The sequence below is a fragment of the Nannobrachium achirus genome (genome assembly GCF_963921795.1).
Source record: "Nannobrachium achirus genome assembly, chromosome: 13".
NCBI lineage: Eukaryota > Metazoa > Chordata > Actinopteri > Myctophiformes > Myctophidae > Nannobrachium > Nannobrachium achirus.
In genome coordinates, this window is record NC_137833.1 from 17,992,644 (window position 1) to 18,010,633 (window position 17,990).

A 17,990-nucleotide genomic window follows, 5' to 3' on the forward strand; every position below is an offset into this window, starting at 1 on the left:
AATGTTTGTGTTGGGCTGCGACTTTGACACTTGCAGCCTACTACTGTGTGCAGCTTTATAGGCTCCCTGCTGACGGGGAGGGACTTGCTCTGCTCCCACGCTGCTGCAGAAAGACCATGATGGACACAGCAAGAATGATGCGAGTCAACCTGTTGACAACACGGCGTGCAGTTAGACGGGACGCGCAGTTTCGTTGGGTTTCTTTCTCATTTTGCATTCCTAGTCCTAGTTTTGTTTACCGGCCGGGGAAAACATTACACAAACTGTTCTTTAATTGCGAGTTCGACTCTGAAAGCGCGCCGCTGAAGAAGTGACACTTGCAAAGTTTTATCTACCGGTACAATGCGTCATTTGGATGATTCATGACTACGTGTGCTCTGACAGAGATGAGAAAGTATGGCAAAGATACGACGTGTCACAAATCTTTATTTTTCTCACGGGTTCGTGCGAAAACCTTGTCTTGAGGAACGCAGCAGGTGACAAGGCTGGGAGTTTCACTTTCCACTTGAACTTGAACTTGCGCATATAGCCTATAGTCTGTTGACTCTATTCGGCTCCTTAACGCAAAAGCAGAAGGAAGAAAGAGAAGACTATGTGAAATGGTCTCGTCTTCTTGTACCTACTGGGAAGACATCACTTGAAAAGACCCTGTTATTTATTTTAAAAGGCTCAGTTTCAACATGAAACTGCTGAGCTTGTTGTGCGTTATCATCGTCATGGGTCTGTGGATGCCCTGTGTGACCAACAGGAACTGTCCAGACCTCATGATTGACAGCTGTCACTGCTCGGCTGAGAGGTCCAAGGAGCTGAGCAGACACAACGTGCGGGTCAGAGTGGTGTGTGATGATGTGGAGCTGATGGACACGCTGCAGCCAAGCTTCCTACCCAACAGAACTGTCTCCCTGTAAGTATCAATGGCTCACTGCATGGACACAGGGGTGTCACTAGGGGGGGGAGTGGGACTGAGTTACTCGGGCCCAAGGTGGAGGGGCCTTAATTGCGACCGAAGGTCGCAGTTTACCATGAGAAATGTCACAGCTTGTCTCCGTGTGTAAACATTTTTACGGTCTATGGGTTGGTTCCCTTGATACATCACTGCCAAGGCATGGCCCATATCTGTGTGGCTGGTTCAGATAGGGAGCTCCATGTATGGGCATAACATATGTTGTATGTTGTGATGTCATGGGAACCACTCTAACAGAATCGCTTTTATGCCCATATATGGAGATCACTGATGTCATCAATATTACGCCCATATCTAACAGGACTGCATATGGGAATGCCCATTATGGAGGAAGACAGCCCATATCTGTCTTCCTCTGGTAACTGGTCCGATATACATCACTGGCCAGATGGCCAAGATGTCGCCCTGAGGCGTCTTACTAGTTATTTTATACTTTAGCTATTGAAAAATAGCAGATATACAAGCTGCGAGTTTGCAGATCTGCTAGTTTTGAAAAGTCGTGAAAATGTGTGCAAATCTTTGAATATATGCATTTCTTTTTTTTTTTGCTTTTTTTTTTTGCTTTTTTTGTTCCAGGCGTCCCTGGAACTAAATATTTTGAGAGATGATTTGAAATATTCAAAGACTCATTTTCACGATAAAAAAAAAATAGCAGATCTACAAGCTCGCAGCACGGCAATCGGTGCTGCGCTGTGAGCTTGTATATCTGCTATTTTTCAGTAATTAAAGCACAAAATGACGCATAATAAATTCAATTGGATGCTCTCTGCAGCCTGTAGTAGAGTCTACATCAACTATAACAAAGACAATGGTGTGACGACTGTGAACGATATAGATATAATTATCATTGTACTGTAGTTATTGTTGTTGTGCTCGGTGTGAACACAGCCCTTCAGCCTAAGTTACAGGGGTGTGAGCAAGTTAACCGTTTCAGGCACATGATGACTTAATGTAGCTTCAGCGTTAGTTTATGCAGGACACAAGAGTCTTGCCCCGCCCAGCTGTCAGTCAGCTCTTTTCCCATTCCTCATTCACATATCAGCTGGTCATTACATCACACTGTCATACTCCAATCAAAGCGCTCATTAGGGAAGGCTCCTTAAATAAGGCTCGCTTTCTCTCCTTTGCTTGGTTATCTGACGCCTCGGATACTCGCTGCTATAGCTGCCACCTCCACCCCAGCCTCCACCTTTGATTAATCTGGCTAAGCTCAAATACTTGTTCTTAATAAACTTAAGGTCATGTGTCAATGTATTGCTATTGTTCTGCTATTGTATCCCTATGCGGGGGTCTTGTTAAGCGTTCCCTGATTTTGCTTAGCATGCTCAAAAAGCATGCGCAAAATTCAGGGAACATCTCCGAACAGTGAAAACTACCATTGCCTTTACAGTTTATTAGGCTACCAATTAGAAGAAATACAAGCATAGCATAAGTCAACCATTTAATAATAAAATCTAACAAAGAATTAATCAAGAAAAGAGAAAAAAAGAAAGAGAAAAGTTGTATAGTAGACTATAATGGTTAATAATAGCTCAATCTGATCACCTCGCAGGTCAGAAAGAGGTTGCCCATCCCTGATGCTGCCATCTGCAAGAATATTTTGCCTTTCAGTGTGCTCTTCGTGGATATTATTTGCATGCATTCAAAGTTATTCAAACAGCTTTCTTAGCATTCAACTGTGCTGATGAAATAGGCCTACTCTATTGGGTTGATAACTTTCCACACACGCCCTGCAGGTGCAGAGATTGACTGCTAGATTAATAGACTGTTTTATCCACGGAAACTTGAGGGTTGTGCACAAGAGTGTAAACCAAATACTAAACTTAAGGGCCCTTGACAAGTTCCCAACAGTCATTGTGAAATGTGTGTATGATTAATGGTAGCTCTGTGCTTATTGAAATTTATTTGGAACAATGTTTCGCCACTGTGAATGCAGGGTACTATAGACTATGTTAAAAACTTTATTTCGTTTTCAGCAGTGTTTTAAATGCCGGTGAGTGTAATAATAGCTTGATTTTATAAAGTGGGTCTCCACAGTCATAAGACATGGTGTTGTTTTTATTACATGCAATTAGTCAATTTAGGCGAGCTACTGTAAATTGATATTCTATCTAGACTAGAAACACTGATCTCTTTTGTTCATAGCATAGGAATTCCATTAGCTGTTCTGTGATTTTCTCATTATGTCCTACCGTTGCAATTCACCGTAATATGCTATATTTATAATTCCTTAGTCATTTCTATTCCTTGGTGAGCTATGTTCTTCCGCAGGGCCCTGGTTGCTCAGGAAGCAGTTTTCCTGCGTTAGGAAATGTGACCTTTGTCGGCCCAAAGTGGCCTCCCTACTAGCTCTTTTGTTTAGACGTGCTGTGAAAATAAACAGATATGTCAGAGGGAAGTATGCACATGCCGTTCTCCCTCTGCAATACTCCTAGCAAATCTCCCAAATGTCTCCCTGTGGTCCCCTCTGTCTCCCGTCGCTGCCTCACCTCCGTAGACAATGCGGTCCTTGTAGAGCTGCTTCCTCAATACCTCAAGTGCAGCATCTCTAAGTATATCAACCTTGATTTGAATGTCGTGTCTAATAAAAGACTGCTTGGGCATTGGTACTTTTCTTCTACTCGTATGGCTTTCTTAATACAGGCTATATTGCCTCTATTTTAACGTTTTACTAGGAACATTTCCCTGCAGTAACATGGCACAGTTCTGATGCCGGCGAGAAAACAACTTAATAAGCGAATGAAACCGCATTTGCATAAGTAAGGGAGAAAGTGTGTCTGTAATTTACCCCACAGTTACCGAGCAGCGACGCGCCCTCTATTAACACCTCTGACTGTTTCCTTATCTCCACCGGAGTGAATGGGGCGCCGGGGAGTTTGGAGCTGGGCCTGACAGCTCTGTTGACCTTGGGACCTCTCTGGTGTAATCGTTTCAGCACAGCTGAAGTTGGAGAGGCGCGCTAGACTACTCTGCAACGAGACAACAGCAGCAGCAGGGAGGATTGTAGCTGACACCTGTGTCAGGCAATGCACTGACAGGAGGAGGACACATCATTGGCCAAGGGATAGAGGAGAGACAGACTGTGTGTGGGGGCGGTATGGGAGATACATGTGAAGAGGCAGTGAGAGAGCTGTTAGAAGAATAGAGGGTGTGACAGGAAGGAAACGGGGAAACCTGGAAGAGGACAGGAGCTGTTTGGTGAATATTTGCTCGCTTGGTGAGATGGGCTGATGGAGAGGACGTGACAGAGGACATATTAGTATCCGGGCGGCGGTGTTGCTGCTCAGACACGGTTGATGCTAACTGTTCTGTGAGAAGGCTTTCTAGATGCTGCATACCCCAGAGGGACACGTGCACTCGTTGTAACTGACAACCTGACACGATTTTAAACAGTTCGCCTGTTTGGTGATTTTGTATTGCCATTGCAGGTGGCTGGTGGCCGTTTGGGAATATTCTTTTTGTAAACCTGTACAGCTTGGAATGTTGTCGGCCTCCCACGGTTAACAGTATGACATCATACTACTAACGCTGCAGTACACATCACTAAACAACGCACCGTTTAGCCATCCTGGGGCTCATAACCAAGTATTGTAGGATGACTCAACATATCCTCATCAGAGACCTAAAGCCTTGCTCATCCACTCCTCTTTAATGATTATTTCTGCCATCAGCTGGCCGGTTTTCTTTGTTCTCATGGCGTGAACTGGTTGATGAAAGCGCTGATTCAGGGTTTGTGTGTTCAAATCTGATTGTTTTCCCCCAGGTTGGCAGAGGGAGTGTAGCACCCACGATTACATTAGACAATTGACAACAATTTGTTGTAAAAATCGTGGGATTAAAAAAAGAAAAAAACACTTTTTCAACCTAGGGAATTTTTGGGTGGCTGCTCACATTATTCACCGTCTGACTATAGAAAAAACTGGAGATGGACACAGCCCTCAAGCGCTGCTTTAGATCTTGCACCATAGAGCATCGCAGCGGAAGTGGATGCCTGGGGTCACTTTCACTTTCACCATTCATTTTCGCCATAGACTTTTACAAAAATATTTATAACAATTATGTTAAGCCTCGAACCAAGCCATCCAGGATGGAGGTGAATCATGATCATATAACCTTTTTTTCTATGAAAAGAACATTTTGAAAATCGCTAAACAAAGGGTAGTTATTAAATGTAGTATATCAAATAATGTAATATTAAAATATGTTTTCACATAGGATAAAAGGTTATATGGTCATGATTCACCTCCATCCTGGATGGCTTGGTTCGAGGCTTAACATAATTGTTATAAATATTTTTGTAAAAGTCTATGGCGAAAATGAATGGTGAAAGTGAAAGTGACCCCAGGCATCGACTTCCGCTGCGATGCTCTATACTGTACTGTAGATCGTCTAAATAGGTTTGTTATTTACGGCCAATGTTGCCAATGTAGGATTTCCGCTGCATGCATCCCATTATCAATACATGGATCCAGTCTGAGAGCTGCTGGCGGTTGCTTTGAAGAGCAGAAGGAAACGTGGACAGTAGCACTGCCAGAGCAGCACCATACATTTGTACAAGGAACTGTCATAGATATTTAAATAATGTGTTACTTTGGGGAAATCTTGCTCTTTCGACAAGTTATTCTCTTGACTATGAGCGTCAGCGTCACGGTTACTGAGGGTCGATCAGGGTTTGTGTTACTTTAGGTTTAGGCATAGAGGTTAACATTCACCCATGTGCAGGTTAGCTACTCACCCGCGTCGGCAGGTTAGCTTTTCACCAGGTTAACATTCACCCGTGTCGAAAGAATGAACCGTTGAACAGATGCTATGTCGTAATATCGACACGCTCCCGTTACTTTTACGTTTTGGTTAACCCAGTCTAAACAGATTGTGATGTATTTTCCCATTCAAGCATATCTAGAGTACCAGTGTATGCTTCGTTGCTCCAACCCCAAAAGACTACGTCTGTTCTCTACCAGCATTCAGCCTTGCAGAGGAGAAAATGAGAGCATTTGGTCTGGGTGGAGGTGTCTGGCATTGGCTGTTCTGTGTGGGCCTTCATCCTCCTCCTCCTCCTCCTCCTCCTCCTCCGCCTCCTGTCGGAGACAGACAGGAGGGGCTGTTTGCGGTGTCTAGGGGAAGCGATCAGGAGGAGGCCGCGGCCGGCTCCAAACCGCGACAAGAACATCACAGTCATTATGCCAGGAACAACGCTCACAGCACCAAAAATATGAGACGCTCGGCCACTGTAAATTATTATGCAGCGTATTTTAAATGTGCTACGCTGCACTGCAGGCATGCAGCAGCATACTGTAACCAGGTGATAGCATCTCTCTGATACGATCAGTATCTGTACACTGAGAGAGGTCGGTATTGACCGGTGCACGTATTCTTCAGAACCGTGCAGACACTTGGGAAAGCAATTCTTGGAATTCACTCTCCCATGTCCTTACTTAAAAGGTCTATTCTATCTGCATCTTATTGTTTATCATCTATTTCATCACACACATACACACACACACACACACACACACACACACACACACACACACACACACATACGTGTAGATGTGGTTTAGGAGGACACCATGTCCGGTGTATGTGTATTAACCGGACATCTAAAAAAAAAAGGTGGATTTGGGCTCTCTAGACAAATAGAAACACTTCTGCTATTTCAGAATTGTCCATGTTTTAGCAGGACACCAGTCCCGTCGGGTGTATGTGTATTAACCGGACATCAAAAAAAAAGTGGATTTGGGCTCTCTAGACCAATAGAAACACTTCTGCTATTTCAGAATGTCCATGAATTAGCACCAGTCCTGTCCTGCTAATCCAAAATGTCCTGTTAATGAGGTGAGTATTCAGGCCAATTGTCCTGTTAAACCACATTTACCAACACACACACACACACACACACACACACACACACACACACACACACACACACACACACACACACACACACACACACACACACACACACACACACACACTGTGTGTCTCTCTCTCTCTCTCTCTCTCTCTCTCTCTCTCTCTCTCTCTCTCTCTCTCTCTCTCTCTCTCTCACAATTCAGTCAGCTGTATTGGCATAACTGTCACAACAACTATATTGCCAAACCATTACAAATCAATGAGATGGAATGAATACATTTCTTAAAACAAGAATAGGGTAGAAGAGAACCGAACAGAACTGGTTTATGTTTTTATTCCTATCCCTAGTTTTCACCCCAGTCCGTCCTGTGTGTGTGTGTGTGTGTGTGTGTGTGTGTGTGTGTGTGTGTGTGTGTGTGTGTGTGTGTGTGTGTGTGTGTGTGTGTGTGTGTGTGTGTGTGTGTGTGTGTGTGTGTGTGTGTGTGTGTGTGTGTGTGTGTGTGTGTGTGTGTTCATCTAAATGGGTCTTGTTTTGATGAAAATAAATTATAAGTTAACAGAATGCAATCATATGTAATTGTAAATCAATACACTTTGGCAGGTATATGAGTAAACAACCACAGAGATCATTATTAATTTTCTATTTCCATCTTACTCTCTCTGTCTCTCCCTCTCTTTACTCTCCCTCTCTCTCTCTCTCTCTCTGTCTCTTATCTGTCTTTCTCTCACTGCTTTTCTCTCCTACGCCTCTTTTTTCTTTTCGGTCTCCTCGGGTGGTGTTTGTGCTCTACCCTGTTCTGAGTTCTGAGTAGTTCTGCATGAATATTTCATCGACATGCACAAGTAGCCCCTCTATATCCTCCCGTGCATTACAGCATTGTCAAACCTTGTGAGCATACAGGGCAAAGAGTGTCGTAGAAATTCAATCCATGAAAGGCCCTACTTGACACACACACACACACACACACACACACACACACACACACACACACACACACACACACACACACACACACACACACACACACACCGAAGTATCGACTGTTAATCTAAAGAGACGGTCAAAATGACCCCACGAAGATGTGTCTACTGTATCTTAGCATCTGAAGCAACTGGCAGCAGTTGTTGATCTCGAAATCTCTTAAGTCCCTCTTTTCCCTCTCCTCTCTTTTCCTTTTTGCACTCTCTCTCTTCTCTCCGTCTGTCAGGGGACTTTTATCTTGTGATGTCATGGAGGCTTTAAAAAAAGTGGAGAGGTTCATCTTTAGATGAGAGCCTTCTCTTGCATCAATCATCCAGACCCGGGGAGGCGTAATACTTTTAGATCCCTGCCTGCGTCGCCCCCCCCCACCCCCGCACAGCAGCTAAAGTTAACATTTGCCCTTGCGTTATCTTGTGTGTGCTATAGACCTCGTGGTCAGGTCTGATCCATAATATAACCACACGTTAGAGATTGTCATGCTCCTTAATAAGTAGCAATTGACTAAATCCCTCTACCAGCAAAAAAGGTTAGGGTTCTGTCAAGGTCTCCGCCAGGCATCTGTGGGTGTTTATTGATACATCACTCAAGGCAGGTTCAACAGCCTTCAGATTGGCAGTGTGAATAGCTCATAACTGCTGACAATTTCAGGGGGTCTTTAGTTGGTGGTTTTTAAAGAAACAACTGATCAGTTTCAATTCAGACATTAATGCCTCCCAGAACAGGAGTTCATGACTTCTGCAGGGAAGAGTTAAGAGCCTGCAAATCACAGTGGCCTCGGAAAAACCAAGAATGTGTCGAAAGCCAGTCTTACCATGTCAAAATATTAAGTAAAGTACGGTGGGAGCCAAGGATGCTTTTCTCGTCTGTTATCCCTGCCTCCTCCTTTCACCAACGCGTAAATAACAAGGTTACCCAAAGTTTCATAAGTCTGCGAGTGCAGGGGCAGGGCAGCCTTGTTAAGTATGTTGTTGTTGAATGTCATTTCATTGTTTTTGGAGTCATTGTGTAAAACAAGGTGATTAAAACCCTGATGTGTCTCGCTTCTGTTGTTAGGGCGTGATCTCAGTAGGAAGCATATTAACTCCCCCTCCCTGTCACACCAGGGCCTCTGTGGCACTTAATCGGCTCAGTACAGTATGTGATTTGTTTGTGCGTGTGTGTGCACGTGTGTGTGTGTGTGTGTGTGTGTGTGTGTGTGTGTGTGTGTGTGTGTGTGTGTGTGTGTGTGTGTGTGTGTGTGTGTGTGTGTGTGTGTGTGTGTGTGTGTGTGTGTGTGTGTGTGTGTGTGTGTACAGTACCAACACGTCTGCTTCCATGGATGTCACTCGAACTGTGTGTAAGTGTGTGTGCGTACTGTGTACAGTATGTCTTTGAAAGCACACATGGTTTGGTGTGCGTGTCAGTCATATTACCAATGCCGCTTTACCACATGTTGCTCAATTCAATCAGTTCAGTCAATAAATATTATGAGATTGCATCTCATATATTGGTCCGTGGATTGAAAGAACTTCAAATTGCCTAGATGCATTGAATCAAACACTGTAGGCTAATTATAGTTTGAACCAGCTGGCAGGAAATAACCTTGACAAAACCACTCTTAAACGCTACGTTTCGGGATTTAAGACCTATAATTTCTCTCTTACTTACCTGAAGTATGTCGACCCACAGAGAATATTAGCTTCAGGGTCTCAGGGCTGTTGGTTGAAACGACACCTCCCGTTTCTAGCCTCTTGCAACTAACAAGAAGTCCAAACAGCGGTCAAAACAATATTCACAGTAAACAGAGAAGTTGCAAAAGACATAAATTAACATTAGCTGTGATTTCATTATGACAGTGCTGTCATCACACCCATTTTCACTAATCAGAAAAGCACATTGCTGCAGGCCGCATTGACGGTTTGATATGGTTTTATTATCCGAATGTAAACGTTAGCACATGGAGCATAGTAGAGTTTGGGAGAAGACTATCCACTGATGCTGCTGCTTTCTGGTCTGTGAAGGTCGGTTACCATAATGCTTGAACCACTCTAGCCCTATACACATTGGGCCCGATTCATCAAGCACTTTACGGCCAAATTACACACATATTTTGATCTTACCGGCATTTAGGACAATTCCCAAGTTAGGGGTCAGATTTAGCAAGGTTTTTTTGTCCGGGATTTTGAAGGTAAGACAGAAATATAAGCCAGATTTAGTCACTTTATTTACACTGTCTATATTGACCAGATTGATGAATCGGGCCCATTGTCTCAGGGCAAGTAGTGAAAATAGCTGATCTACAAGCTCAGTGTCGCAGCACAATACATAGCGAGCTTGTAGAGCTACAATTTTGGTGGTATTGAAAATGTACAAAATAATGTTTATAAAATACTACTACTAATAATACTAATATAAACTCTAGAGCATATTTCTTAAACAAGTTATTATTATATAATTAAATTATATTCATTAAATAATTAAAAACTGGCAGCAAAACAATCAATACAGTAAAACATAAAATCATGGCATGAGTTATCAATAGAAAAAAGTCATTTTGGGGGTGAACTACTCCTTTAAACGCAGAAATCTACTTTGTTAACCTAATGTCTTTGTACAAGTTGTTCTAATCCAAGCCACCAATCACCTTTTGGAGGCATATTCATATACAGTGTTTGCACAGCTTGCAGAGAGAGAAGCGAGAAACTGGAGTACTGTTATGGACTGTATGTATACTGTAAGAGGCAAATTATATATTGGTCTAAAAATCGCCAAAACGACTATTTACAGATTTACTAACTAGAGCCTAGGAAATGTAGTTCCTATCCAGTGTCCAATGGGAATTAAGGCGCTGTGCGGGCAGATGTGCTTCACTGTCAATAGGGTCTATTTGGAGCTCCGTTAATACCCACTTGAACCCCCCGAGCAATGTCTGTTTCCCATCCAAGTTCAATGTTAGTAGATATAAAATATGTTATTTTGGTTAGCTGTGTCTGGTAACCCGATCTTCTAGAATAACAGAGGGTTTGGCTGTTTGAAGAGAAGTGGCTGGAAACCGCTGGGCTGGCCGATCCAAATGTTTGTAATAGTTCACATTGTGATCTTTACTCCACTTGGGCCCAGTGATTGGTGTCTTGGATTGTGTCCATCTCGGTTATTTTTGTTTCTGCTCTTTTATAATAATATAGTTGAATGTCTCTGGTGTATGATGGCCAGGCTAGGTTCTATAATGGTGCTCTCTTTGAGTCGGACCTCACAGAAATATCTAAGCTGTGGTACTCGGGGTAAAGAAAAACCAGAGCTTCTGTTTCACAGAAGAATTGATATGGATGGATGTTGCCTCTGAATTAAATCACTTGCTGAGCGTAACGACCTCAGATGCAATAAGGAAAGCAGAAAATTGCAATTTTTGAGTTACATGCGGTTTAATCTGACGTTTACCTAAATGGGTCATTTAACCACTTAAGCTTTGTTGTATGATGGTGTTGTGTGGCGAAAACAGCTGATCTACAAGATCACAAAGTTGATTTTTTTTTACATATTCACCTACAATGACATGGCCAAAAAGGGACAATAGATTGAAAGTGTGTTTATGTGGTTAAACAGTGCAATTTATTTATTTTAATTAAATGTATTTAGTCTAGTCTAGTAGTCTATGGGATATTAAACTATGAAAACTCACCATCTCAACATTTCTGGAGATGCAAATGGAGCTTTATAAATCCACACTCACAATGTTCCAAAGTGCAGAGTGTTCCTCAGATGCAATAAGGAAAGCAGAAAATTGCAATTTTTGAGTTACATGCGGTTTAATCTGACGTTTAGCTAAATGGGTCATTTAACCACTTAAATGGGTCATTTAACCACTTAAGCTTTGTTGTATGATGGTGTTGTGTGGCGAAAACAGCTGATCTACAAGATCACAAAGTTGCATTTTTTTTTTTACATATTCACCTACAATGACATGGCCAAAAAGGGACAATAGATTGAAAGTGTGTTTATGTGGTTAAACAGTGCAATTTATTTATTTTAATTAAATGTATTTAGTCTAGTCTAGTAGTCTATGGGATATTAAACTATGAAAACTCACCATCTCAACATTTCTGGAGATGCAAATGGAGCTTTATAAATCCACACTCACAATGTTCCAAAGTGCAGAGTGTTTTGCATTCACGGTACTATAGGATGCAGTGATGTTACTAGGTTTTCAATGTAATGGGTCCCGGGACCCACAGGTGGTCATTCAAATGGGTCCCAGAAAAGTTTTATGAGTCCTCAATACAATGTTTTCGAGCGCTGTGAGCTTGTAGATCGGCTATTTTCAAAATGTTTGCCTATTTCTTATATTTATTTTACAATTTGGCTAATGTTTGAACTTAGAACTAGGATTTCTAAATACACTAGGCTACAGACACCCATTTAATTATATTTATATCACTGGGACCCCAATTTTAAATACTAGAGTACAGGTCCATTTGGTTCCATTTGTTCACCGAGTTACAGACCCATAAAGTTCTATTTGGTTCCTAACTATCATTTATCTGGGGACCCCCTGGAACTCCCTCAAGGACCCAGGACCCCACTTTGAGAACCACTAGTGAAAATAGTTTTTAGCTGTTCCAGGTTTAACTGATAATAAATCTTTACAGTGTTTATCTTACACAATACATTAAAAAACGAATTAAACTATCTAAACTAATATAGCAACTTAAGTAGAAGAAGTAAATTATTTTAACATAGACTCCAATGGAGGTACATCCCCGGGACCCCAGGACCATGACATGAATGAGTCCCTGGGCGACTTGAATGAGTTTTTGATGCGGGATGCGCACGTAATGACATCACTGAGGATGTAAATTCTTGCAGTCAGATACTTTTGGTGTGTGTTCCAAGGCTCAAGGCCGGGGCACTCCGTGCTAGCAATAATCAGAGGATCACGGTAAGTAGCAATGACATAGACCATTTGCCATGGCCCAGAGAGAGACAATATTTAATTTGTCTACTCTCCCACCCCACTTGAAAGCAGCTTATCCTCAGAGAACATAATTGATAATGTAAATAGAGAGTTGGAGGGACGCGCCACAATTTAGTCATGGGCTGTTTACATGATGTACAATTCTTGTTTTGCCTGTGATTTCTTGGACGCAACGCAAGGGCCTGAGAGGAGGCACGCATGGGGTCGGTGAGCTGCGGCTCTCCACCGCATATACACACACCCACAGCATAGCAGAGGACACGCTTGAGTTTGCACAAACAGAGGCTGCCTGTCCCCGTGATGGGGACCTGTGTCCACAGTGAGAGGAGTGAGGGGCTGCAGGGGAACGCGAGAGGAGGTGTGGGACGCAACGCAGCAACAAATCTCATGATCTCATACGGACCACCTTCACCACGTCCCCATGTGGCATTTGGTGAACGGTGCTAATCAGTAAAATCCTCAGTGTTATTTTAACTCTGGGAGAACGGACCCATAACGGTTCACCATCCATCCATCCATCTTCAACCGCTTATCCGGAATTGGGTCGCGGGGGTAACAGTTCCAACGGAGAATTCCAGATTTCCTTATCCCAAGCAACTTCCTCCTCTCCCTCAGGGAGTATACCGAGGCGTTCCCAAGCCAGTTTGGAGATATAATCCTTCCATCTGGTCTTTGGTCTGCCACAGGGTCTCCTCCCAGTGGGACGTGCATCGAGGACCTTCCTAGGAAGGCGTTCGGGGGGCATCCGTACTAGATGCCCGAACCACCTAAGCTGACTCCTTTCCAAGTGTAGGAGCAGCGGTTCTACTCCAAGTCTCTCTCGGGTGACTGAACTTCTCACCCTATCTCTAAGGGAGATACCGGGTTAAATATTTTGGAAAACTATACGTATATATACGGATATAGGTTTCGATTTCCCTCAGAGTTCGATTTGGCTAAGTGAATCCATGTGTGAGATATTGTGGAATTGATCGGTTTAGCCGTCCAAGTTGTCTCTCACTGTGCCCGGTTTGGATCCATGCTAGCCTGCGATTGCTTGAGTTTTCTGCCTTATGTCATGACGCATCCATCCCTGACAGAACCTCAATAGGATATTGACGTCTGAATCAACAACAATAAAAGTCCATAGGAATCGCTCGCTCATTCACTTAGACGCCACAGTGTCTTCTGGTCGTAGTGCCCTTTCCCACAGAGCTTGGATATCCTGCCTAGCGGGTGCCCAACAGTTCTTGTCTGTATACATGTTGAACACTAAAAATGATTGAGAGGGGAGATTAGCAGTAGCGTGCAGTTGGGGGTTGCAGCCTCAAATATAAATAAAGTGTTGGGATGTTGATGCGAGCGTACTGACACAATGTTCCTGTGTCCGTTGTGGCCTTTTCACACTGCAGAGAGGGGACTTCCTTTCTCACTCCCACTTTTCCTGCCCAGACAGCGTATCACTGTTTAAAGATATCATTTTGTTTCCCTAAGGAAGACATGACCAGATAAACGTCTCAGATGGTGAAGTGATAAAAATGTGCTTCTAGATGACTGGAGAGTGTATATGTCCTCACGGGTTACAGAATCCCCCTCCGGAATTCAAATTTATGAAGCAATTTTGGCCATATAAAGCACAATTACATTTGGTAGAGGTTTTGGTTGTGTCGTTATCTTGTATCAATCATTGCAAGCAGACAGGAAAAACACAGAGTCAGGTTTACTAAATGTATACATAATTGGCAGAATCAAACAAAGCGTTGTTAGCATTCCTTGTGGGCTAAAAGTGTACAATGTCAACGGAAAGAATATTGGATCATACACATTTTATCTATGGAGTGCTATTGAAGATACTGTATAATGTGGCTAAGACGAGTATTTGGAGTTACTGTACATCATGACAAGGTAACTTGACATTACTAACTTCCCATCCCAAACCTCTGCCAAAGTCCAATTTGTGTTTTAACATTTCATGTCTTTTGTGAGTTTATAAGTGGTTTGCAATGCCTGGATAGTCTGAGAATCCCCTCACCATGACATTTCCAAATAACTGCTTCTGATTGGCTCCCCTGCCTGGGCGAGCGATTTGCCTCTTCAGCACAATGCATTGTGGGATCCCACCACTTAATCCTATAGGGTTAGGATGAAGGATACGTACCCATCTGGCATAACAAGTGCCCTTTCGACAAGGAGGGGACTGGAGACTCATCCCAATTACCCCTCTGTTGCCTAACCTGGCCCAGCGCTCTGAGAGGCCGGGGAGCAACCTTGTTAAAAGAGAGCAGCGGGGAGGTGGAGAAGGAGGATGGAAGGATTTTGACCGTGTGTGTGTGCGTGCGTGTGCGTGCGTGCATGTGCGTTTGCGTGTGTATGTGGGTACGCATGAGTGCGTGTGTCTGTACAGTACAGTACTGTATGTATGCATGTGTTTTATTAGGGCATTCACGAATAGTGATTTTTATTATTCGAATTATTTGACCTCAAAGTATTCGAATAGTCGAATATTCGACAGGACTGGCCAAACTGTCAAATATTAAGTAAGCAAGAGGCAAACATTGTGAAAATAGCCGATCTAGATGCTCACAACGCCTCGTAACGCGAGGTGTTGTGAGCATGTAGATCTGCTATTTTCACAATATTTATCAGTGGAACCGAGTCACATTAATACCTCAGGGTGGGGGTCCCCATTTCAAATATGTTTATTTTGGGGGTCACGGCCTAAAAAGGTTTGAGAACCCCTGGTATAGAGCATTAACAAATTCATCCACCAGGGGCATTGACAACTCATTTTTTTGACTTCCTATCTTGCCAAGCTTTATAAACTCTACATTTTTTAAAGAGAAAATAATAAAAAAATAAAACTAAGCGAATATTCGATTTCGGTGAACAACGTCGAATAGTGACTTTGATATTCGAATATTTGAATATTTGGTGAATGCCCTAGTATGTATGCATGTGTTTATGCACCTGAGTTCGTGTTTGTACTGTATGTGTACGCATGCATGTGTGGGCATGGTCACACGTGTTGCACATGCAAAGTAGGATCCCAGTGCATGCAAACACCCACCTGATCATGTGGCCGTGTCTAACCATGCAATGTCATAGTAGCAGGGCTGCTGTGCAGCAAAATGATTTAAGACCTGTCTGGAGCGATCAATATTCTAGCAGATACGAAATTCAGAAATTCCATCCAAGGTGTATTTAAAATGATGTGGAGCTGACCTTAAGAATAACCACGATACAGTAAACAAATGGATTTTCACCCATACAGAGTACAACAAGCTCTATATGGTGCGTGCGCGTGCATGCGTGCGTGTGATCAGACAGTCAGTTACAGTACTTGATACTGAATTCCATGTTTGATATATGATGTTTGTAGTGATATGGGGGAAAAAAGCCCTATGCAAATTACATATAAAGCAAGCCTACTATAAAATTACGCCCTTGTATATGAGTGTATGACAGTGTGCGGAACTGTCCTTCGCGGCCGAGAACCGGCAGACTGATCGACTTCAAACTCAGCGCTTGTATCGCCGAGGACCCAGTGCGTTGGTCGGATAGGTCCAGAACCATTGATCCAACCGGGTGCAACGGGTACTCTGACAATTGGAACGAGTAACTAGTGTACTGTTGTATAAGCGGGTGGGGCATGCATTTCCAACTTGCATTTTACAAAACAAATTTAAAGCTCCAATCTATACATTTTATATCTGTTATACTGTTTCTCCCTCTCTCTTTAGTTATAGTTCTTCTTTCTTTCGTGTATCATCATCCTTGATGATTGGTTATAGTTTATTAACATACTCATGGTTAGATTTATGACATCTTCTGTCTTTTTGAAAGGGATGAATTGAATGACTTCTCAATGAAAAAGACTCCAACCTGAAGTTTACAGTAGATTATGCTTTGGATAGTTCATTTCCTGGATCTGTGGGTTGAGAAGCTATCTGGTATGATATGCACCACTCTATTATACTGTAGAAAAGATACAGATTAAAACTCCATACTGTTCGCCAATAACTATCATCCTACACTGCTGAAATGCAGTCTACCATGAAGCCAGATGCATTCATCACACTACTGAGGATTTTATGGGCAAATCATTAGACATGGTAAATGGTGCATTTATATAGTTAGTGCCTTTATCCAAGGCGCTTTACATAGATTACATTCACCCATTCAAAATTTCACACACCGATGGCGGAGGAAACCCTGCAAGACATGAAACGAAGGTTTTTAGACCAGGCTTGTCAAATAGCTTATCAAATGACAATGAATTGTTATACAAAATAATATTCCAATCAAAAAGAATCATGTTATGTACAACTTGCACCCCTAACTGTCATGTACATTGGGTTCTATTATATATAAAAAAAAACTAAACTTAAACATCGGACCCAGATATTATCAGCATATTTGAGAAAACCACCATTATAAGATTATAATCTTAGCGATATCCATGCAGATGTGAAATCATTTAAAAGGAGAACACAGGCCTTCTTAAAACCCATTCCAAATGGCTGATTAAGGATGAGCCAAATGTAACAATATGGTCAAAGGTAACTATTTCTCTCATCCTCATACTGGGGACAAGCACTCTCTCAACGATGTCATTAGGATTGAATGGTGATATTCCATGGCATATGGTACGCTGTGGGACTAAATTAAATGAAGTGTCTAGGTGGTGCATCTAAGATACATGTTCATTATTGCACACATGTACATTTGGTCATGATGTCACATAATCACGTTCATGTCTGGAAAGGGTGATTAGTCGCACACAGGTTGCAGACAATCATTGAGAGACTGAGAGATTGTGAACACAGAAGAGGTGGAGTACTGTAAATAAGATCGTGATGGTATGATTTCTGTAAGACACTCTTCATGAAGGTCCTGAGAGACCGAACCACTAGTGTGTGAATAATATTTCAGGAGACGATCACTTGGGTTTAGGTATACTTTATTGACAAGAATGAAGGCAGAAGCAAGCATCGCACAGCATGGCATATTGAGCACCCTACTATAGAGACAGCATAATATCTAAGGCCTATATAAGCGCATCATATTGGCAGCCTACCTTAAGCGCTACTATAAGACAGCATAGAATCTATATCCTAAGTGAAGCATTGTTTGGCATGGGTTCTGCCTCGGGCCATTACTCGCTGACCCACGATCCCCATGTTGCCATGAGTATCGAGGGCATAATCTTATTACAGCGAGCTCTGGCCCGAGACCCCCCACGGGGGATCTGAAGCAGAACC

General features: G+C 42.6%; 1 protein-coding gene across 1 annotated transcript in view; it reads left to right on the forward strand.

Annotated features, from left to right (window-relative positions):
- Nucleotides 1–680: 680 nt before the first annotated feature.
- Nucleotides 681–17,990, forward strand: part of adgra1b (adhesion G protein-coupled receptor A1b) — a gene marked incomplete at both ends in the record, with an annotated part of 253,321 nt that continues 236,011 nt past the window's right edge. Inside the window, one exon of the mRNA XM_080740224.1 lies at nucleotides 681–904. Coding sequence (XP_080596350.1) covers nucleotides 681–904 — 224 coding nt within the window. The remainder of the gene's footprint in view (nucleotides 905–17,990) is intronic.